General features: G+C 43.9%; 1 protein-coding gene and 1 long non-coding RNA gene across 2 annotated transcripts in view; one reads left to right on the forward strand and one right to left on the reverse strand.

Moving 5' to 3' along the window:
- Nucleotides 1-5878: 5878 nt before the first annotated feature.
- On the reverse strand, nucleotides 5879-7504 carry LOC139082071 (uncharacterized). The gene is made up of 3 exons (XR_011537778.1): nucleotides 7041-7504; nucleotides 6757-6886; nucleotides 5879-6012 (listed from the first exon to the last, which is right to left on the reverse strand). It is a non-coding gene; the product is annotated as an uncharacterized lncRNA (long non-coding RNA).
- The window catches only part of SETD7 (SET domain containing 7, histone lysine methyltransferase), a 45131-nt gene continuing 27552 nt past the window's right edge, over nucleotides 6606-24184 (forward strand). The window contains exons 1-3 of the mRNA XM_008520273.2: nucleotides 6606-7085; nucleotides 7779-7911; nucleotides 15785-15914. Coding sequence (XP_008518495.1) covers nucleotides 7056-7085; nucleotides 7779-7911; nucleotides 15785-15914 — 293 coding nt within the window. The 5' untranslated portion in view covers nucleotides 6606-7055. The remainder of the gene's footprint in view (nucleotides 7086-7778; nucleotides 7912-15784; nucleotides 15915-24184) is intronic.

The following is a 24184-nucleotide window of genomic DNA, read 5'->3' on the forward strand; positions in this document are numbered from 1 at the left end:
TGGTTCTGTCCCCCATAAGTCTTGGGGTGCTTGTACGGCACCATGAAATTTCATGTAGAGCTTCCTCCAGAACTTTTCCTTTACTCAGCCACTTCTAGAATTGTTTCTCCGCCCTGTCCTCTTATTTCCCTTTCCTCTGTATGTGCTTCTTCATGGTTTGAACAGCTATGGCTAACCACTACCACTTGTTATGTGACCTCAGACAAGTTATTTAAACTCAGAGTCTCAGCTTTCCTCATGCATAAATGGAGCTAATACTCCAGAAGGTCGTTTTCAGGATTAAATAAAATCCCATGGCTCAAGCTCCTGGGATACAGTAGACTGTCTCTAAATGCCATTCTCTTCTTATTTCTCTCCTGCCCTCCTTTCCCCAACTCTGAGGGATTTCATTTCTCTGATGAGATGTGTGGTATGGTTGATGGTCCAATGGACCTTGATTTGAGCCCTATCCGGCCACCATTGTTGTTGTGGGATCCTGGTGTCTTTAAACCATCCTATGAGATACAAATGAGATCATAGATGCCAAATTACTGTTTTTCAAGACGAAACTCTCCAAATACTAGAAAGAAGTATGTCAGCAAGAGAAATAGTCCTCTGGATGAAAATGAACCTAAAAATAAGATAAATCTGCTGTACAACCCAAAAATTTTCAATAAGCATTTTCAAAGGGACTATTTTGAAATAGGAAAGTTAATTGCAGAATACCCCAATCTTACACAGGATTGGTGGGAGAGAAAAGAAAGTTGATTTGCCCCTCTCTCTTATCTCCTATACAACTGAGAATGAACCTAACCTGCTTCAAATCACAGCCTGTTCTTCACCTGCATGAGTAGAGCTTCGCAAGGGAGGCCAGTCCAGAATGGGGTGGGGGGGTGGGAGGGTAGGAAATGTGGACAAGGTGCCCCACCTTCCCAGCTGAGCAATAACTCGATGCCCATTCTGATGGGAAACCCATGCTCAGCCCAGGCTTGAGGCGTTGCCCAGATGCCAGGTTGGGAAGAGTTGCTTAGGGCTTACAGAATACCTGCTCCCACAGCAGGGCTGCTCAACTAGCATCGTTCTCCAAAAAGGCAGGGGAAGGCCTGCCACAGGCTGCTTCTTTGTGTTCCTCTGTCTTGAGCACAGGAGCATTTGAGCTCAGCTCTTTAAATTTGGCTGAAAGATATTCCAAAAAGTTGGCCACAGCATCTTTTCCTGAGAATTGATCTATGGACTCAGCAAAAAGGATTAATAGGACCTTAAATGACCTGAAAGGACACCCTACATTCAAAAAGACTGCAAGGCAGTTCTCAGCAAAGCACATCCCAGGAAGGGATGGCTTAGCTTCAAGATCCTCTGGATGTGGGCTGCCTAAGGCTCAAGGGTGTCACTTCAATGCCAGGGGCCCCAGAGACACTTCATCAACCTGTCCTTGTTTGTGACTTGAGTTAACAGGGCCATCTGAATATATATATATATATATATTTTTTTTTTCTCCTTCTTCTTCTCCCCAAAGCGCCCCCAGTACATAGTTGTACATTCTAGTTGTAGGTCCTTCTGGTTGTGCTATGTGGGACGCTGCCTCAGCATGGCCTGATGAGTGGTGCCATGTCCGTGCCCAGGATCTGAACCAGCGAAACCCTGGGCCGCTGAAGCAGAACACGCAAACTTAACCACTCGGCCACGGGGCCGGACCCAATGTGACTATTCTCACTTCCGGATATTGAGTTCAAAATCAGAGTCCTGTTAGGACAATGAGGAGGCCACTATGCTCTCCATCTATGTTACTGTAGATGGCAGCTACACCCTCAAGGTGAAATTTCACAGCCTAAGTCATCATTGCAAAAGGCTAACCTCTCTACTCCCACAAAGAAGAGGAAAAATATTCTTGAGCTGGGTACCGATGAAAACATGGACAATTCTATCACAGCACAGGACATATGGACCTTAACAAGCCTGATTCCTTTATCCCAAGTTCATGGTAGCCTAAGGAAGATTAGGCCGCTGTTGGTGACCCATGAAGCAAAAATGATGTGCTTCTCCAAGAACTTGGGCACCAGGTTGTCCTCAGACAGTTAGACTAGCAAAACCTGCACACACAATGGGTTTGACTAGAATTCAGCAGGAGTAAACCAAGACAGCGACTGAAGAATTTGGAGATACCCTGAATCTTCCCATCAAAGTGATTCAACTGTAATATCAGGGAGGTAGAAATAGAGTGTGACCATGACTTTAAAAGTATAAATCTGTCTAGTTGGCTGCATAGGATGCTGGGTGGAGAAACTGGTTTGAAGAGACCACCACACGCAAAAAAAAAAAGCCCAAAGTCTCAGAAGCTGGCAGGGCCATCTACGCAGGGAAGGGTGGGGTAGGTGGTAGCCTTACTCTTTCAGGACATTGGTGTCAGGAATATTTCTCTTGTAGACCACACGACTAACTCCATTTATTCTAACGCCAGGCTAGCTGAGCAAACATCTGGATGGAATTTGTCTTCTCATGTACATTGATCTACAAAGAGAGACTGTGCTTGCCATAACATGAGTATTCCAGTCTGCCAGTCATCATTCAGGTATGTACATCAGTCTCTGGAGTCTGGTTAATGTGAGTCCACTTGAGGAAGATCAGGATCCGGGCCTTGATGAATATTGTGACATTTGTGGTAAACAAGTCAGCTGGAGATACGCTTCCACTCACTCTGTGCACAGTAATGTCAAAGGGGTACACAACGTGCCCACCCTCTGCACTGTTAGCATTTGTATATGACCAACTGTAGGTCTCAACAGTCTCAATGATAGCCTAGTAAAATAATTTTTTAAAGCAATGAAATAAAGTAATACTTAAGAAAATACATTGGGTTTTGATGAGAATTGTATTTTTGAAATTCCAGCATCCTATTGATTTTTCTGAAGTAATTTCTAAAGCAGGGCCTCTTTGAAAATTGTTTCCAATTTTTCATTTTCTTTTCAAATTATGTCACTCAGCAGCTTCACCGGACCCAAACCTGACAAGGGTTTTCATATCCCATAGTAAGAAGACCAAAAGAACCAGGCACACTGCGAAGGAAGAATGCTTGCCCAGAGTGGACCCAAACAAGGAGATCTGGGCTGCATCTTCCCTTCCTCCAGGCCCCAAAGGATCTAAATTTAGTTTACTGGGTATACTGCAATGACATTAACATGTTGCAAGAACAAGAATCAAGCAAAAGAGAAAAAAAGAAGCTTAATGTGGTGCGAGGTATTTTAATGCCATGGCAACTATGATGTCTTCCCTATTATTTAATTCACTTCCTCAGGTCAGGTTATTCTGCCCTCTCTCTCCTGCACTTCCTGTTGCCGTAATCAAATCAGGTCGCCCTGAATTCGTGAGTCCTCTTCATGGCTGCAGTCATGTCTATTTCCAGCAGAATGAATTTTCTCCGTCTCTTCCTTTGCTCCCAGACCTTTATTTGGTGCCCTTGATGTTCCCGGTTGCTCTTCGCTGTGCTCCACACGCTGTAAATGCTTCCCTTTCATCCATATCTCCTCCCCCACACCCTTCTCCTTCTTGCTGCTCCTCTCTCTGCCCCTCCCTCCAGCTTCTGCAGTTGTCACTAACACAGTTAGCCACTTGATTAGTGACTCAGAGATTCAGAAGCCAAGGACCTTGGTTCTCCCGAAAGGCCCGTGCCTCTCCTCCTAGAGTAAGATAAAGTCCCTCCCTCACCCCAGATCTCAGTGCTATTGGGTAGAGATGACTCTGGGACTTGAATATTCCATCTGCTAGAGTTGCCCCGGCTTCCTCCCCTTTCCCTTTTCTGTGCATATCCTGGGGCTCTTCATGCTCTGTTTAACTTTTCCCAGGAAAGGTGGGCAGAGAAGGTTTGGGCTCAGAATTTTTGTAGCCCTACCTCCTCATTTGCAAGTGGGGAGACTGAGGTACAGAGAGCTTAACCGACTAGCTGCATGGCTAGTTCTTGGAGCAACCAAAACAAATAGGGTGAAAACCCAATCACATTGGTGAGTTTGGTAGGAAAAAAATCTTGTTAAGGGGTGAGCAGTGCCAAAATAAGACTTGAAGATTATTGACGAGTTCCTTCACTCCTTCCGTCCTTGTCTCCCTGCTGGCAGTGTAAGGAGACCATCAAAGCAGAGTCTGGACACCAGCCACAGATCCACTGGGACACCTAGAGAGGCGCCTGTTTCCCCTCGGAAAGCCGCCTGGGCTCCTCCAGCCCCTATCAGCAGGGCAGGATGAGGGGTCAGTGACAGCCAGCACTAGTGGATTCCACGAGTGCCACATCCACTAGGTTTTTCGCAACTTGCCAGTGCGTATAGTGGTGAGTTGACAGAATTGTTTCCCCTAAATGTAGGAAGGTGCATAAAATACAAGATGCCTATATAAATATATTTATTGCAAAAGTTATATCAGTCTCATAAGTAAGCACCAGCCTTCTCTGGGGAAAGACATGGGTGGTAAAAATGAATAAAATAACTCAGTATTTTGACTGCTTGCTGCAGTGGAAGAGGGACTTATGTTTCCCAAGATAAGTGTGAAGAGAGGGATATATCTTTGGATGCAAAGGAAGCAAGTCAGAGCTTCTTAGAAAAGCCACTCCTGGGTGTGCGCGTGGAAGCAAGTCCCACCCCCGGCAGGGCCTGGCTGTTGGATGTCCTGCAGCCTCTTTCCTCCCTGGGAGGGCTTGTTCTGGCGCGTTGGGATCTGCTGAGTTAGGAGCTGAGCTGTGCTGCTGCTGCTGCACAGTGTGATTAAGAGCTTTATTGATTTTTCGAGCCCATGACCACATTGGTGGGGACAGAGTACGACAGAGGAGAATGGCAGGAAGCCAAGTGGAAAGAGGGTTTATGAAATGAGCTCTCAATGAAGAAAACTGTGGGAAAGAATGCGATGGAAGCAGATTTGGGGCCAGTAGATGTGGGAAAGCAGAGCAACTCAAAAACGCTCTTCAGACTCGCGCTGAAACAAAGCACTTTGCCAAAACACAGGAAGAGGATCCCGTCTGTGAGAAAGACTCAGCTCTGTTTATATAAAACAGAACATTCCTCTCTGCAAAAGCTTCCTTGACAACGATTACCCTTCATTCGGTACCAGGCACTGTGTTGGGTCCTGGGGCAAGAAATAAGAATCAGTCTAGAGAGGCGGACTGAAAAATACGCACAATCATTTGTAAAAATGTAAATATATCTGAAGGGAGCCATAAAAACATTTTGCCTAAACTTTGGGCCCAGAGCCAGACGGAATCAATAGAGGCGGAAGGGGGACAGGACTGTGTCCCAGCTGCTGCCTGCCTCATGTGCAAATCTGATGGACGTTCTCTGGAGCTTTCCTTCCCATCACTGTCCATTCTGGCAGGAAGACCCTGGTCACTTCCCATCCCACCCATTACGGGTCCAGAGGAGGCCTGCTTCAGTGATGGCAGCTGCGTGCAGGGATCCAGGTGTTCTCACAGTAGCAGGTGGAAAAGGGGCACTTGACGGTTTCGGTGTGCAGCGCAGGCTGGGAAAACCTCAGAGCACCAAGGGGATGGTTGGACATTCTCCTCTGATCCTAAAGTTAGGGGCAGGACACTTGTGACATGACTCCTCCTCCTGCCCCCACATACCCACTCACCATGAATTTATGTCTCTGTGGTTCCAACTGTGTGTTTTGAGGGGAGAATTCTTCCAACCTACCTTCTCCCTGCCTCAGCTCCCTTTGAATAAAGGAATAAATTCTTTTTTCTTCCTTTAGCTTTCAGCATCTTTTTTCCCCCTGAAAATAAACTGGAAACTGAGGAAGAAGGTGGGTATCTGGTGTGTTTTGGGCATCAGTGTAATATGTAAAGGAAGAGATGATATGTTAAAAAAGGAGCAAATAAGAATATCATGTAACTCAAAACCAGCGAGTGATCAAGCTCAGTACATGACGGCACATTTTGTTTTAATCAGAAATAAAATCCTGTTTCTGTGGTGCACGTTTGAAAATGATGCAACCTGAAGCGGCTCCTTCACCTTCCACTGTGGGAACACCTTGTCCGTGTAGCTTTGAGGACTGCACCTGGAGGATTTTAAGGAGGTTAAACTTAAGCCAGAAGGCTTCAGAGGGGTGTAGACTAAGCTGGGCGGGGGGGGGCTCAGAGTGGTCTCGCCTAAGCTGGAGGGACCTTATCCCAGTATAGCCTAAGCCTCTTATCTCCGGGAGGAGGAATTCAGGCTGGCAGGTGAGCAGTAGGAGAACGCAAGTCTTCTAACTCCTGGTCCAGGGCCCTTCTCTGTCTTTCCAAAACAGTCAGAAGGGGTTGAAATTCCCGGCAGGATATGGCACAAATGTCTGTAACATTGTTCTCTTTTTCACAGAGGAAAACTGAATTTAAGAAGAAACTCATAATACTCGATAAAAAATACCTGGCATTTGAGCGCAGAGCCAAAAGCAGGGCGTGGTCTCTGGGGGGCTAGAAGTACTTTGAAATCCCCAAAGTCCCATTTCAGTTCAGTTCAGAAAACAAAATGGAACAACTTTCTTTTTCTCCCTCCCGTCCCCTCCCCCGTGCAGTAGCTGTTCTTGGCAGATGCCCAGAGCAGCACCGGGTAATTCCACGGTACATTGTGTACATTTGCATCCATTTAACCGGCTATTTACAGTCGCCCTTTACCGCCACCTGTAAGAGGCAACGCCATAATGACACTAAGTGGCTAGGCTGGGAACGGGGCGCCTCGTGATTTTCTCCACTTGAAGAGCCCGATTCCGTGGAGTGGTTGGCACTTGGAGAAACAGGGAGACAGCTGGGGACATCACACGTACAGGGCGGGAGGCGCGAGGAGGCGCGCCAGACGGAGGGTCCTTCCTCGTTAGCTCCACTCGGTGGCTCCTTTTCCATTACCACCACCGCGAGGAGGAACCTGCCGGGCCTTCCGCGCGGCTTGTTTCCTGCCTGAGAAAGAGCCCGCTGCCATTTGGATTTGCTGAATTTCTGAATCACCCGAGACGCCCGGCGGTCCCGAGGAGGGTGGGACGCGGCGCGCTGGGGTGGGAGCCGCACGCCGGCGGAATCGGGGCTGGAGGACACCCCCTTGAGTCTGGGATACCTGCTCGCGGATGTGATGCGGCGACGCGGGGACACCTGCGCTCCGGTGCGTGCCGCACTCGTGCAGCTCCGGGTGGCAAACGGGGTGAAGTGGAGGCGAGGGCAAGAGGAAGTTGAGGCGCCGGGGCGTCGGAGACGCTTCCTTACATTCCCTTTGCTCTTTGGAGGCTGTCCCGAGCGGGGCCGGCGGGCACTGCACGGCGGGCTTCCAAGTCGCCCCTGGCACAGTTGGAGGTCGGGAGTCCTAAGACCCCGGAGGACGGGTACCCCTTTGTCCCAAGTGCCCGCGGGAAGCCCGCGGCGCCCAGAACCGCGTGGCGCGCTCGGAGCGCACCGAGCGGCGAAGAAGCAAAAGATAAAGCCTGATGGGCCGGGGGCTGGTTGGCTGGCGCGCAGAGTCAGCGCGGGCCGGGAGCGCCTTTCGTTTTAAGGAGCCTTACTTCTGGGAAGGGACAGGGAACTGTCAATCAGCGAGGGAGGGAGCGCACCGGCGCTGGGTGATGTCAGCGGATCAGCTGCTCGATAACAAAGAGGGGGTATTACAGGAGAAAGTTGCAGCGGCGGCGGCGGCCACGGCGGCACCCCGGAGCCTCGGCGGCGAGGGGCAAGTGGGCGAAAGGAGGGGGGACGCTGCTGCCGCAGCAGCTGAAGGCCAAGGAATTGAAAGGGCTGTAGGGGGAGGCAGTGCGAGCCAGCCCCGACTGCTCCTCCTCTTCCTCCTCCTCCTCCAAACTCGCAGGGTTCAGCCCCAGCGCTCGCTCAGCCGCCGGGAGCACCCAGAGGGACGGGAGGCAGCGGCGCGGCCCCGAGCTGGGCAGGGACCCCAGCCGCCATGGATAGCGACGACGAAATGGTGGAGGAGGCGGTGGAAGGTACAAGCATTTCTCTGGGGCTGGGGAGGAGGCGCCGAGGGCTCGGAAGGCGGAAGGAGTGGCGGGCTGCGACCCGCGCGGCGCCGGGCCCCGCGGCCGCCACTGTCCCCTACGCGGGTGGCCCGTTGCCCGGCTCCGGCAGGGGCCAGTCCGCCGCGGCCACGCCGCCGGGAGCGCGCACTGCGCGGCGAGGCGCAGGCCGGGAACTGGGCTTCTCCGGGCTGGGGGGCCCCGGGAGGGCACGGCTGCTCCATCCCGCCTGGCCACCGCCTCCATCTGCTCTCGGAGTTGCGAAACCTGCCCCGCACTCTGGCCTTCCCCCTTTTGGGGATGGAAGGAGGGGGCTGCGCAGGAGGACATCCTCCTGAGACCCGCGGTCTCCGCGGAGCACCCCCCCCCACCCGCTTTTGGCAACCCCGAGCCCCTGTCCGGCAGCCAGCCCTTTCCTTCCGCTCACCGCTGCGACCTGCGGTGACCGCGGCCGCGTCCGGCTCGGTCCCCCGGCGCAGAGCACGGGGCCGAACCTGGCACGTGGCAGCAGCGGCCCGGGTGGCCGCTCCTCCGAAAAGATGAAATCATTGCAAGGCAATGGACGACGCTCCCGACCCGGGGCTTGAACGCGCGCCAACCGAGAGACGGGTGGCCCTCTCCTCTGCTGCCCCCGAGCGAACTCAGTCACACCGCCCCCTCCCCCTTCCTGCTTCCGAGCCGCCACGCGGTGCAGGCGCGCCGCAAGCCCGGGCCGAAATTGCTGGGTGACACTTAACTTTCTGAATTCCATGCAGTTGGCTGCGGGTGATATCACCGCCTTGGTGTCGTGTTTCTCCGCCCCTTCTCTTCTAGCGCCCCTCCCCCGACTTTTCTCGCCACTTTGTTTTGCTGAGTTTCTCCACCTCTTTTTTTTTTTTTGCTAGTTCTAAAAAGCGAGGTGGAGACGTTATACAATCTCGTTGTTTGTATCATGGGATGTTATGATTTTGTAACAGTGAATCCTGGAAGATACTCTTTAGCGTGTTTATTTATTTGATTCTACCTCAGACAGTACGTCGTGATGTTTTGCAATGTTGTGTGGTATTGTTCCAGAATATTTTAAACTAAGCATCTAAGTAAATAATATTTAGCTTTTGGTTGAATCTGGTTTCCGTTTAATTTGTAGAAACAAATTCTCATGAATGGTAAAGAAAAACAAAGTGGCAACACTGTGCAAATGCATAAAGATACATAGTTATTGCTACTGTGGGAGAAGAAATCAATTTTTATATTTTCATAAAACATAATTGACTCCTTTTGTGGTACTCCTGGGGTCTTAGGATGAGATTAAGTGGAGGAATATTTCTGAATTCTCCAAAAGGTATCCTAATGTAAAGGTATATCTAATGTAACTATTAAAACATTTCTTTATCCAGCTTCAAAAAGGGTTTATTGTTCTTCTAATTTCACAGTGTTGTGAACGCATGGAACTATTTATTTATATTTAATAAGTATTTACTATTTACTTACTATTTAACAAGTAAAGCCAGTGTTGGGGTTTACTGAGACCCAAGACCATTATTTGAGTTGATCCATTGGAAGCCTTCTTAGTATTTAAGTTATTGACTTCTTGTGTCTTCATGTTATGAAAGATAAATGAAAAATGCTCTTCTCAAACTGTCAGGGCTTGCTTTCATTCTTCAAAGGTTACTTTTGCTTGTGAAAGTGTAATGCAAACCCTTGATCCTGGTCAGCGCTCCCCAGGTTAAACCATCTTCCCCTTTGAAGCTATCTAGAAACACAAGGCCGAGTTGTCCTTGGTCCCCAGGCTCGTTGCAGAATGTGAACAAGCAACTTTAGAAAAATATCAATGTTGTTTTTGAGCTTGTTCAATGGATAGAAACAGAGACACCTTTTATGTAAACAAGGAAGGTTCTGTTGTATAGGGTGACCATATGCATTATTGCCCCAAATCAGAACATGCCAGAGAGTGAGAGGAGTCCCTATTAATACTTATGCTGGGACAACTGGCTTAAGCCTGAATGTTTGGGGCAGTCCGGGACACATGGTCCCTCAGTTGTACCTAACAGTCAACAGTTATAGTAACACAGAATCTTTAAGTCCTCAGAGGCAGCTAAGGCTCAGACTTGCACAGTGTCTGGAGTATGCATGAGTGCTCGTAATCAACTGCACCAGTGGGCTTTTCTCCCGCCTTTCTTGGCCTTTTTAGTGCCATCTGTAATAGTCTTTAGTTAACATCCAACACATGCATGGGGACTGGTTTAAAACTAGCCTGAATATCTTGGTGTTTCAGTATCCACTAACCTACCTCTCTCCATAAACAAAGCCTCTGTTCTCAGTGGTTTCGTTGTCTTAGCTATTATTATCATTGCTGTAATTGTTTAGTTCTTATTTTGTACCGACTCTGTGCTAAATGTTTCACACATTCATTAGCCATTCAGTCTTATGAGGTGAGTACTAATATTATCCTGATTTTACAGAGGAGGGAACTGAGGCATAGAGAAGTTAAGAACTAATTTAAGGATACTCAGTGGGGTGGGAGATAGGCTTGGACCTCCAGAACTCCACTCCACCGAACCCAACTGTCTTCCTACATTTTTCTTATTTTTTATTTTTAATGAGTCAGTCAAATATATGAAATACTTGGTACCGGAATTTGAAAGCAACAGTTAAATATTATGTCAGTATCACTCTTTTTCAGTGGCAATTCTTTAGAGAGTTGGTTCTGATAGAGTTCAGTGACTTTCAGAAAAATGTATCTGGGGAAAGAATTTCACTCACAGCCTCTGCCACAGACATTCTTTTTCTTCCTCCTTAGAAATTTACTCTGGGGAAGAAATTGGTCTCTTTAGGACCTGGGTTTAAATGTCTTTTGTCACATCTTGTACGTTTTGGTTCTCTGTCAGGGTGGAACTGTAGCTTGAGTGAAGTTGGAAACTCAGAGTAGATGAATCCCCGAGGGGAGCTGGTGGTGGAGGGAGCGCTGTGTACGTGTGTTGGCTGCGCTCCTTTGGGAAGGCAGCAAGCCCTGGGCCTCAGAGGGCCTGGAAATTCCACCTGAGCTCCTGCTGCAGATTTTTAAAAGCTCTGTGAGGCTCATTGGTTCAGTGGGGAGTGGAGTTGAATTTCGGAACAGAAATATTTATTACTATATCTATTTCTTTGTCTACCCATAGGTACAAAGATGAATACAATGTGGTTCCTCATATAATTTCAAATAAATATAGCCTATCTAAACAGATGAATTATGGTGGTTGAGAGGAAGTGAAAATTACTTCCAGCTTGGGGCAGGAGACAGGGAAAGATTTCCCAGAAGAGGTGGTTTGGAGCTGAGTTGGGAGGGGAGCTTCGTAAGTAATGAGGTAGAGATATGGAATTATGCCGGCACATTCAGAGACGAATCACTCGGTTCTCCTGTAACAGAGGGCCAGAAGGAAAAAAGGGGAGCGTCAGACAGGGAAAGGAGTGTGTGTCACAGGCCAAGAGTGTGGACTTCGTGCTGGGAGCCACGGGAGGCCATGGGGCTCTTTAGAGCTGGGAATGGCAGCATTCGAGCTCTGCTCTGGGAAGATGAAGGTGGAAGTGAGCAGGTGAGGCCATCACCTAGGAGGCTCTTTGCAATAGTTCAAATGTGTGGTTATGAGAACAGAAAAATCTGGAAAAGCCTGGGAACATACAGGAGACACTCAGGAAGAATACTCAAAAGGGGAAATATCAGAATCCCCAGAACTAAGGAGCCAGGATAAAAACAAGAATTTCAGTGTTTCACTGCCTCAACCCTCTCAGAATATCAAGGATATTTTTAATAGTCCCCCTGACATCTTATCCTGCCCGTCTCTAATAAGACCGCTCATGCTCTGTGCTTAGGAAAAACGCATGCTAAGTGTCCTGGTAGCACCCTCGCTGTGTGGGCCACACGTGAAAATTATGACCCTCACAAGTAATAATTGAGCTCTTGCAAAGAATTACTCTCAAAAGTCAAACTATGTTTTTAACAACCAGTGTAAACGCATCATCATGAGGACATGTTCTTTGCACTAAACAAAATAAGCTTCCCTTTTATTATTATTTTTTTAAGCAGTTCTGTTCTGCAAAAGCAAGAATGCATGTAAGGATCTCTTGTTCTGAGGGAAACACACACAGACACACACACACACACACCCCACTCACCCCACTCACCCCATTCTCAGATCTCCTGTGAGTAAGCCTGAGGCAGTAAGCAGCTGGGTGTCTGATCCAGAGGGAATTTCCTTTCCAAGATGGGCCGTCACTGCCCAGAATACAGGCCTGGCTCTCATCAGGTTAAGGAAAAAGCTCAGAGGTAACTCGAGGGGAAAAATATAACTTTCTATCTATTCAGTAGGTAATGATTTTTAGAACAAAGTGAAAAAGTAGACTTGTGAGACCGTTACATTTTTTTTCCTTTCTCTGACTTCTATAAATACTTGAAATCATGCTGCAGACAGATAAACGGCACATGAGCTGGGACAGCATTATCAACACAGAGCAGTCATTCAAGTGACTTGTCCTTTGGGCCTGGTGTCCAACCTCTGTTTAGTGGGAACTGGCCTGGAAGGCTGTTGGCTGACTTGGCACATTTTGCAGATTGGCCCCAGTCAGAGCAAGGAGGACTAGCGTTTCTCTTTGAGTTAGGTAACACTTGGAAAGCATAGGAATTTGCAACCAGGATATGCTGTTGAAAGTCCTGGTGGTTCTATGAGAATTATTTTAACTACGAAGTTTCTTCCACTTCTCTCCCTGGGAGCTGGGCACACCTACCTCCTTAGGGGCACCTTCTTCCACCATCAGCAGGGAACAATGGGAGTCCTGCCAGTTCACCCTTATCTAGAGAGAAATGGAATTGGAAGATTTGAGGAAGGAGCTTTCACCATTTGTTAGCACATTCAGAGTGGTTAATGTGTTTCTTGGAGAAGTTGCAAAGTATTGGCTTCCTCTTCTGTAAGATTGCAACTTGGGAGATTGTTGTGATGTTTAATTTAGACAACAGGAGAGCACAGAACCCAGCGCCAGATGCATAGTAGGTGTGCAAAGTTTTTTCTTCTCTGTATACCAGTATCAACCTCCATCGAATTGACTGTTACTGACAAGACAAATATTACATAATCTTATTGTCCAAATGGCATTTGATCAAGAGTTGTACCAGAAGCTCTTCCAGCACTAATGTTGAAAAGAGATGTGAGAGCATGGCAACTCAATCTCTTCTCTTCCCTATAGTTCTTTCTTTGGGAAGTCTCTTTGTTATTGTTATTGTTTTGGTTGTGGCTACTATTTTAGATATCAAGTTCTACTGCTGGGACAGCCTCTCCAGGCTGTTAAATATTCAGGGTGGAAATCTTGAATGATCACACCCTTAATATCTAGCTCCAGTTAATTGAGCCTGTTAATCGATCCCATCCTGTTAATTGATCACCTAGTCCTCCTTTTGGAAGAAAAGAAAACAAACAAGCCAACCAGGGGGTCCTGCTGCGGTCTGAGAGAAGGAGATTTTAGTGTTTTCTCACCACAAGCAACCTAACACCTTTGAAATGGCTGGGAAATGTCATATGTCAAAGCAGCTCCTGCACACACGATGTCACCAGAGAAACAGCCGTCATTCAGCAGCTCCTCTGTTCCTCTGTCGCCCTACAGACTAAGAAAGTGATGGGACCGCTCTTCACCGGCCTGTTGAGAGAGGCATTGAAACAAGAATCCTTCATGGGGTGGGGTTCATATTTTTGCTTTCATCTCAGTTGGGATCAGCACTGTCCCTCAAGTGCTTTTAGTGTGTTAGAGGACACTTCCCACTTTCTCTAATATCTAAATTCCATTGCTGAGGGTGTACTTGCAGTGTTTTATTCAGAAAAAGGAGAGGACTATTGTGACTTAGGGAAGGTGGAAATGAATTGGCATTGGGTTTTTTTCCCTTAGTGTTCATGTTAGTCATAATATTTCTCTTGATCTAAAATAGAATAACAAGTTTTATCAAACACTAACTTTTTAAAGTCTGAAATATGTGAACTCATTCCTGAGGGAAAGCATTTTCAACACATTAGTAAATACTTCAATATAAGGCTAAAAGGATTATTCTGATATTTATACCTAAATCAAAAGTAGAATGCTAAGTTCATAGGAATGTTAATAGCTAAATGTAATTTGATCCCAACGATATTTCCTAAAAGCTTTTAGCTATACACTGAGTGGTTGTTTTTTTTTTTTTTATGAAGAGAAAAAAAGTAGGTTTAACTTATTTCATTGAGAGAAATGTCATCCGTAGATATTTGGAAAATAATTGTCCAAATTATTTCATTTGACTCAAGTGTCATTGAATTGTGTCAGGTACAGTTGATTTTTGAGCGAGAAGAAAGCAATTATGGCCTAGTTCTCTCCTAACCATTAATTTCCTGGCCCTTGGTAGAAAAAATTTGTATTAAGAGGAAAGGAATTTTACTGATTGTGATTTATTTAAGTAGCCACAATTTATTGTAATATTTTCTAGGTAACTCATTCTACACAGAGTCAGATGTAGCAATGAAACAGTGTTTTTGTTCATTGTTGTTTTATGTTCATGTAATCAATAATACAAATAGAGAGCTTTTTTGTTCTTTATAGGAGTGCTTACTTGCCATCTCTTCCAGGGAATGGTATTTTATCACTTTAAAAGAAATCATTTTAGGAGACTAAAGCATTCATTGTGGTGATATGGTCTGTGTTTTCTTTTATGTCTGTGAGCCATCTGGAAGCCACATTGAAGTGTTTAATGTCCCTGCACTGCACACAGTGTTTAATGCTTTTATACCTTTTCATCCATGACCCAGGTCGTTAACCCAGGAAAAAGCCAGTAGATTATCTACTGCCTTCCTTTTCACCCACCTGTGCAGAATCAGCTCACCAGATTGATCAGGGAGACACCAGTGAGGTGATTTCTGGGTTTTGTGAAATATGCAGACAGTAATAAAAAGCCTAAACATTGACTGTAAACATAAATATTAGAAGATACCAGTCTGTGACCCAGGAAGAGCCAGCAATTTAAAGATCACAGAATAATACCTGCTGCTGGTGTTCAAAGTCGCTGCTTAAATGGCCATGTGGATACTTCCAGCTACATTTAAAACACCAGCCCTCTGAACACGGTGGTAGAGGGTATATGACAAGGTTATCACTAAACATTCAAAGCTGAAAGATTTTGTAAGATAAAGTTCAAGGCTAAGCTCAAGTTCAAGCTTAGAAGGACTCTGAGTCCATATATTAGTACGATGAGGCATATGAATATTAGGGCAGTTTTAGAGACCTGACTACGTCCCTTATTGTTTGAGTGTAACAGATAGCAGTGGGGTTTTCAGAAGTTACCTTGCTAGCAGTCCTCCACATCACACTACAGAGTGATATTGTATCATATTATCTTGTATACTTAGTTCTAGAATTAGGTAAGTTATTAAAAAAACAATGTATCTGGCAATAGACTATAAAACGGTGCTATCTCCACCAGATTTCTGTTGAGCATGAGAGTTTGGGGGCCTTAATTCCAAATATGAGAGGTACCATTTGGGAAAGTACTTGGTAAATTGAAATATGCACTGCAGATGTTATTACTGATAATAACTCTCAGTGCCCAGTTAAATGCAAGCTTATTTTTGGTTCATATTCTGAAATGTCTCTAAGTGCCCCTGTTGTGGACCTGTCCATTCACAAAGTGTGAGTAACAGTGAGGTTGATACTGCTGATGCAGGCAAGGCGAGGTGAGAAACCTTTGCATTCACTCTCCGCTCTGGCAGGGAAGGGTGTGTTGGCTGCTCAGGGGAATTACTGGCAGCATCTGAGCGCTGACGCATCAGTGGGGGAGCGTTGAAGATGTTAAAATTTGCCTTGGGTTCCCTTTCTCCAGGGCACCTGGATGATGATGGATTACCTCACGGGTTCTGCACAGTCACCTACTCCTCCACGGACAGATTCGAGGGGAACTTTGTTCACGGAGAAAAGAACGGACGGGGGAAGTTCTTCTTCTTTGATGGCAGGTAGCACTCACAGTTTTGTTTTGTTTTATTTGGGGGTTGGGGGCAGATTACCAAATTACTTTATTTGAAGAAATGATACAAATGAAAGAATATAAGTGGATGTTTTAGTACAACTTATAGAAAAGGTCAAAGTAACCCCAAAGTGCATGCACTGCTTTGGGGACAAGGGAAGTCACCCCTGTGGTTATGGGGAAGCCAGCCGAAGGCTTAGCTCCATCATGATTGCCTCTTAAGGTGGGCTTGTCAAAGAGCACTCTGTCATGCCACATTCGGGGCCCCTCGTCTTGTACAATTTGGTTAGGTGGTCGCCCAGCCCTTTGATGGAGTTCACCTGCTCATTCAGGTAATGCATCTCATTGCATTGCAATGTGAATCACACAAGGGGAATTTTTTTTTATCAGGGGCCAGTTTGTGCAGTTCCAGGAGTAACTGATTAACGCTTTTTTTCCACTGTAACGCACACTCCATTGCATCTAGCCCGTTCGCCCAGTCGTCACGGTCTGTCTTCTTGATATCCTGAAGGAAGATTCGGCCACCTCGTTGGTTCTGCAGCTTCATAATTTTCTCAGCATGTTGTTCTTTCCTCATGAGATGGGTTAAGAAAATATTTAGCAAAGTTGTTCAAAGTCACATTATCACAGTCCAAGCGCTAAGACATGGACTGGTAGACGGAAGAGGTGTACAGCTCCAGACTCACGGCGTTCTAAATGCTTGTCTTTGGGATAACTGGTCTGTGTGTGAGATACCTTAATGCTGATGTCAAAACTAGTGTTTTCTATCTTCTATCTCTAGTTAAAATATTTTTCACAGCAGGGTTCTTTTTACTTTGCTTTCACCTCCTGTGTGAGGAGGCTATACAGCAGAAGCTCCTTACTCTCTTGAGATAGCTGGAAATGACTATAGGACCTTTCTCTTTCAAGAAGAGATGGGGTTGCATGGGCCCGGCTTTTCCACAATGACTTTACACCATGTCCACTTCAGGAATGAGAGTGGCCATGTGAATTTTTCAAGCATCTACAGGAATTCAGAGCCGTGGAAGGGTCAGCTCTTTTCAGACCACTTCACTGGGTAATACAGAAGTGGATTTAGCTAAAGCAGGTTATAGGATTCTATGGAATGTAGCACCACTTACGAAGCTCGCGACATTGGTAGCAAGCTGAAGCTTCCTAAACCTTGGAATTCCTTTGGGAAGGAAAATGTCTAAGCTGGCAGTTGAATGGTGATCACAGGGATTGGCTTGTGACACAGAATCCCTTTTCTGTAGGTGGAGTGAGTTGTTTTTAAAGATATTAACTGTTCCCCAGGCCCTCAATGATCTGACATAATGAGGGGCGAGGAAAGCAATAAAAACACATCACAGAACTTTTGTAAAGTTTCCTTCTAGTTATGGATTCCAACCTTCTCTTTCCCATTGCCCCCAGCCCCATACCCCACCTTTTTCAGCAGAGATTTGCTTGCAAAATGTACATTTTAAGTGGTCAGATATTTTACTTCCTTTCTTTTGCTCTGCTGGGAATACCCGGTGAATGCCTGAGTCCCGTGGTGGCCTCTTTCAAGATTTGGTGTCAGTGCTTTCTTCTCTCCTGAACCTTTTAACCTGTCCAGAGGGACACTTCCTGCCTCATTCCCAATGCAGTTCACTCAGAGCTCTTTTCTGGAAGGTGTTACTTTTTACCTTATACTGCAATTATTCTTTTATTCATTCAACAAATATATATTATGTAAATGTCTTGTTTCCCCTACAGGACAGAGGTTTCCTTGAGGGCACAGTCTATGCCTATTTCATCTTCTATGCTTCATAGCACTTTCTCTTAATTTGGTACTAAAAAAAGAAAAAGGAACAAAAACTCTTGCTGAATGAATATGGGAGCTGAAAGAGAGAGTAGAATTCACCCAGAATACCCGCGCACCCACACCCCCCACACACTCATGCTTTAAATCTGGTAGTTTGATGATCACACCCAGTAAGTGATTGACTATGGGAAAACAGTCCAACAGGTTTGATTGAACTTAGTGTTGGTTACTTGCTTGCTTCACAGACCTGATACCCAGAGCTTCTGAACCAGTGTGCCAAGAATGAGCTGCATGTTAACTCTGAGACACTGACACCCTCAGCCCTAGGGTGCTGAGTGGGGCCTGACACTTGCTGAGCACCTCCCTCCTTCTGTCAAACTGGTCAATCCTGGCTCCAAGCAGCTTCATCCAGTTACCCCAGTGTGTCATACAAATGCAGTAATTTGCACGTGTTCGTGACATGAGAAAGCCGAAGCTCTAGGTCAGGCTGAAGCACTAAGCCAATAGCTATCTGTGGGATAGAAATAAATTGATAGACTTTTTAAAAAGTCTTTTCGAGGCTCCAATTCACTAGGATTTATACCTACCTTTCAAACACCTATAGAGTCTTGGTTCAAATAGTAGACCCAAAAAATGATGGTATTAGTGAGGACCTTGAGAGGTTACCTTTGTTCAACTTCTTCAGATGACCTTGAGGGTAGAAGGTCAGTATCACAGCTTTTATGACATGTGATGAAGCCATGTGGCGACAAGTTCTTGTCACCATCTATCTTAACCCTAATACTGATCATGTTATGAGACATCTGCTAAAAGAATTTGCTGTAAAAATTAGTGAGATAGTCTTAGGACTGAAAAAAAGGCCATGGAATCTCTTAGCTCTTTCTAAGGGGGATGCAAGATTTGGTCATGAAGAAGTCAGTTGTTTCCACATGAAGAATACACCTTAATTTGCATTTAAATTAGTTTAAATTACATTTAAATTAATTTGCATTTAAATTAAGAATGCCTTAATTTGCATTTACCTATTAATTTTTCTCTCTATTACCACTCCCAATTTTTAGGGTCTCATGTGTTAGGTAAAATAAAGTGGGAACTCTATGCCTTTACTGACAGTCAGGAGGCTTCAGTCTGGAAAAATTTCCCCAAAAAAGGGTGAAATCAAGGTTTTGAAATAACAGGTGAGGAAACAAAAAGTTTCTGTTCGAGTTTAAGAAAGTTGTTCAAACCTGTAGTGCTGGCTTGTGCTCCCATCAGAGGGTTTGTTTGCAATTGTGGGAACCTGTGTTTGGAAAATCATAAAGTGTATTGACAGAAAATTTGGCCTGATACCTTCTAATCTTATGTAAAACCTGAACCCAAGTGTGTGTGTTTTTTTTAAAACTACTTTATTGAGGTATGATTCACACACAAACAGCTGAAGTATTTAGTGTATACAATCTGGTGAGTTTGGAATTAAGGATATGTCCATCACCATAATCTATGCCATTAACTGGGTGTGTGATTTATGGTAAGGTTTCAAACAAATATGAATTTATATCAAGAAAATTCTAGGGGCTGGCCCCGTGGCATAGTGGTTAAGTTCAGCACATTCGCCTTTGGTGGCCCAGGTTTGCAGGTTTGGATCCCAAGCATGGACCTACACCACTTGTCAGCCATGCTGTGGTGGTGACCCACATGCAAAGTGGAGGAAGATTGGCATGGATGTTATTAGCTCAGGGCTAATATTCCTCAACAACAACAAAAAGAAGATAATACAAATGGCCAATAAGCATGAGAAAAGATGCTCGACATCACTGATCATTAGGGAAACTCAAATCAAAACTACAATGAGATACCACCTCACACTCATTAGGAAGGCTACTGTAAAAAAAGAAAAATCTAGAATCAATTTTTCCCTTATCACAGAGCATGATAAACCTGAATACAAATTTTAAATGTTCAGATCACCAGGAAAAATGGCCCTGTTAAATTTTTTAACCAAGTTCCTGGATAAAAGCAGAATATTTTATTTTATTTTTAAATTTCATATGTGGCAAATGCTTGGTAGAATAAAAAACTTCAAGAAATACAGAAATGTGAAAAGTGAATGTGCTCTATTTTTTTTTACTGTTACCGCCATGTCACGGAGGTAACCACTGTTGACAGAGAATTTAAGCATCTTAATTAAGTATATTCAAGGTAAAATAAGGAAATTGCTATCTATTTCTAAATCTCTGGATTCAGTTTCAACAGCCAATATGTACATTGTTCACCTTTTTACTAGTGTCTCAACTTCAGAATATTTGCTAGTTTTTAGACCTTAACAGTTAGTCTTTCCTTCTTTATACGACAAAATGTAGAATAGAAGAGCTAAGCTACTACAACCAGCTTGTTAAGTCGGAAACCTAAAGTCAGACCACTCACTCTTTACCAGATAGTTTTATCTCACAAATGAAGAATGAATGCAGAAATTGACCTTATTTTGAAAATTGTTGTTTCAAGCAGCTGTTTTCCATTTTCCTCCCTTTTTTAAAGGAAAGAAGAAAATTGTCTTAAGATTAGAGAATTGGGACTTCTTAACACCTGCTCTAGTCCTGAGATAAAGGCATTTGTGTATTAAGGAAAAAGGCATCTTGATGCTTTGTTGGTGTGGCTCTGCAGTCGATCGGCATCAGTGGATTCACTGGAATACTGTGGGGTATTATGAAAACTTTTAGCATGCAAAAATACTTTGATACACACGACTCTAATTTTTATACTAATCCCCAATTATGGATATTTATTTTAATGTATCTTTTCCTTAATTGTTCTCATTTCAACCAAGATTTATGGATGTAAGGACAATTTAGCAGGACTTCTTGAAATCCTAGAATGGTAGCAAGAAAGAGGTGTTTCAATGCAGATTTTCTTTGGGCTCTGTAATATTAGGGAATCACGTGGTTTTTAGCCTGATTATGAGATAGAGATGAGTTACTTCATTCAGTTTTCTTTTTTTATACTATTGTTCCTTCTCCTTGACATGCCAATTAGATTGCAAAGTGTTATTTACTACTACGTGACTTCATTCTCCTGTGCCCAAGTCGTTTTCTGAGGTTGATTTGCTATATTAATATGTCCGGCTTAGAGAGCTCCTTGTAAGTTCTCACTGGCCAAATAACCTAAGTGAGGCTGCCCGTGGAGGAGCTCCTGAGAAAGGCTGACATTTCCCAGGTGACGGGTCCATGCAGAATCTCTTGTGTTTGGGTTTTTTTTTTCTTTTTTGAGGAAGATTAGCCCTGAGCTAACTGCTGCGAATCCTCCTCTTTTCGCTGAGGAAGCCTGGCCCTGAGCTAACATCCGTGCCCATCTTCCTCTACTTTACATGTGGGATGCCTACCATAGCATGGCTTTTGCCAAGTGGTGCCATGTCTGCACCCAGGATCCAAACTGGCTAACCCTGGGATCCGAACTGCCAAACCCAGGGCCGCCAAGAAGCAGAACGTGCAAGCCTAACTGCTGCACCACAAGGCTGGCCCCTTGTGTTTGGTTTTTAGAAAGTGCTTGGTCACATTTCAGAGAAATTGGAGTTGGAATGGACTTCTGAAGTCATATATTCCAACCTCCCACACAACGCAAAAGTCCCTTCTATGTTCCTGACAGTCATCCAGCTTTCATTGGAACCAGGCTCAACAAATATATTCATCTGTATTCTAATGAACGGTTCTGATTAAAGCAAAAATTTTTGTGGCATACAAGAACAAAGGGAGTGGAAAAGAAATGGATAACTTTGGGTACTTATCATTTGTTCAACACTGGACACGTTGCCTTCATAGCAATCTGTGAAGTAGCTTTTATCTTTTTCTTCTTCTTCTCTCTCTCTCTTTTTTTTTTTTTTTTTTTTAAAGCAGAAGCCTGATCAGGTAGGGCCAGAAGGATAAAGTTTTTTGCTTTGTTTTTTTGCTAGGAAAGCCCTGAGCCAGTCTGTTGCCAGTCTTCTTTTTTTTTTTTCCCCTCCCTAAAGCCCCAGTACATAGTTGTATATTCTAGTTGTAGGTCCTTCTAGTTCTTCTATGTGAGCCACCACCACAGCATGGCTACTGACAGATGAGTGGTGTGGTTCTGTGCCCGAGAACCAAACCCTGGCTGCTGAAACAGAGTGCACCAAACTTTAACCACTAAGCCATCAGGGCGGGCTCTGAAGTAGGTTTTATAATTCTATTTTACATAGGAAGAAACTAAGGCAAAGAGTGGTTAAATAACTTGCCCAAGGTCACCTACTTAGTAAGGGTTGGAGCTGACAGTCAAGCCAAGGTGAGTTCAATTAGAGCCACCTCTCTTTTTACCACATCTACTACCCTCCTCTAACTAGAAACAAAGAAATACCTGTGGTCTTGACTGCCTTTCTTCCATGCTTTAATTTTACTTGAAGTCACTCATTGGCTGTAATTGTGAAAAGTTCAAAGAGGTCTTGGGGTGAGTTCAGTTACTTTCTTGTAGGAGCTTGAACAACTTGGTAGGAGCTTGGCAGATTGATGGGAGTTTTTGCTAAGGAATCAACTCAGAGGACCCTGTTCTAGACAGTTGCCCTCTTCCTCTTTTGTAAAATGGAGATAATTATACCTGCTTCTCTGAGTTGTGAAGACTGAATGAGAAAACCTGTAAAGACCTTGTAGAGTGGAGGGTACCAAGTAGGCGCTCATGGGGAAGCATGGATTTTTTTTCTATTGCTCTGTATATGCAGTTTTTTCCCAGCTTTATTGAGATATTATTGACATAGAACATATGTAAGTTTAAGGTGTACAATGCAATGATTTGATATATGTATATATTGAGAAATGATTACCACAATAAAGTTAGTTAACACCTCCATCCCCTCACATAATTACAATCTTTGTGTATGTGCTGATAACATCTAAGATCTCCTCTCTTAATAATTTTCAAGTATAGAATACAGTATTATCAATTGTAGTCACCATACTGTACATTAGATGCCCAGAACTTACTCATCTTACAGCTGGAAGTTTGTACCCTTTGACTAGTATCTCTCCATTTCCCCCACACCCTAGCCCCTGGAAACCACTCTACCTTCTATTCTACTCTTTCTTTCTCTGAGTTGGACTTTTTTAGATTCCACATATAAGTGAAGACATACAGTACTTGTCTTCCTCGGTCTGACTTATTTCACTTAGCATAATGCCCTCAGTATCAAGGATGGGTGATGATGATGATGATCTTTTATCATTATTATTTTTACTGTTATTATTAAATGGCTAGCAGAGTTTTCTTAGGTTTCTTTTTAGAGAGCAAAACTAAATTTCATTAATTGCTCCTCAAATATTTTACTGTCTTGAGCCTTTATAATAATCAGATCCTACAGACTTATAGACCTTCTATCAAAGGGTAAAAACTTTGAAGATACACAGCACAATATCTTACATGGAAGCATTATAGTGCTCCATCCAGCTTGCCTATCACACCTTGGAAGAAGTAGAAGCTTCTGGTTGGAAATAAATAGCCCTAGCAGACGGTTTGGATTTGTTGTTAATGTTCTTCTTCTTCTTTTCTTAGTTTTTAATATTTTAAGAGATAATATATATTGTCATATAAGATAATTTCTGAAACAATGTTTTAATGCTGAGTCACAATTTAATTTGGTTAGAAATGGGAATTTAAAGTAGAATTACGAATTATTTTAAATATCCCTCTTGGTTCTTGTTTTACTATACCTGGCGAAAGGAAGGGAACAGAGTTTATGCCTCATGAGGTGGAAAGCTCCAAAGCTTGTAGACCCCAAGGAAAAGCCAAAGCTGGCAATCTCCTAAGAACACGCTTGTGTGTTCAGATATTAAAGAGATTTTTTTTAATGAAAATACACTACTATTTGAATAGAATGCAGATGTATCAGTCTTGGTAAACAATTATAAAAATTCTCTCTTTCTTTGTAAGTTAGATTTCCTCATTTAATTTATTACTGGAAGTTAAAGTATAAGAGCTTTGATAAAACAGATAAAAATGGTCCATGTGTATATGCAGAGAAAGAAATTTAATTAAAATTGATGTTTTAGTTTCCTCTACATTTTCCAGTTATTTGATTCAGATACTGTTGCCAGAAAAATCAAACAATTGAAATACCTTTTTTTATTTTTCATTTCTTAACATACTAAAGAATCTGCCAAGATGTTGAAAAGGACTTTAAAAAAGTATGAGTCCAGAACATTGTGTATAGTGTGATCCTATTTTTGTTAAAACAACAACAAAAGGTGAGAAAATGCATAATATAAATGGAAAAAAGTCTTAAATGATGTGTGCCAAATTGGATAGGAGTACTAGGAATTTCCACTTTCTACATCTTCATAGTGCTTGATTTGGTTTTTGTTTGTTTGTTTGTTTTACAATGAATGCATATTACTTTTTTCATTTAAAGAGGCATTTATTCTATCCTCCCCTCATTCAATAGATCACTTATAAATTATTCCAGACAGAGAGGAATCTTTCTTGCTTGTTTTTTCCAGTAGATT

The sequence above is a fragment of the Equus przewalskii genome, chromosome 2 (assembly GCF_037783145.1).
Source record: "Equus przewalskii isolate Varuska chromosome 2, EquPr2, whole genome shotgun sequence".
In the NCBI taxonomy this organism is placed as follows: Eukaryota; Metazoa; Chordata; class Mammalia; order Perissodactyla; family Equidae; genus Equus; species Equus przewalskii.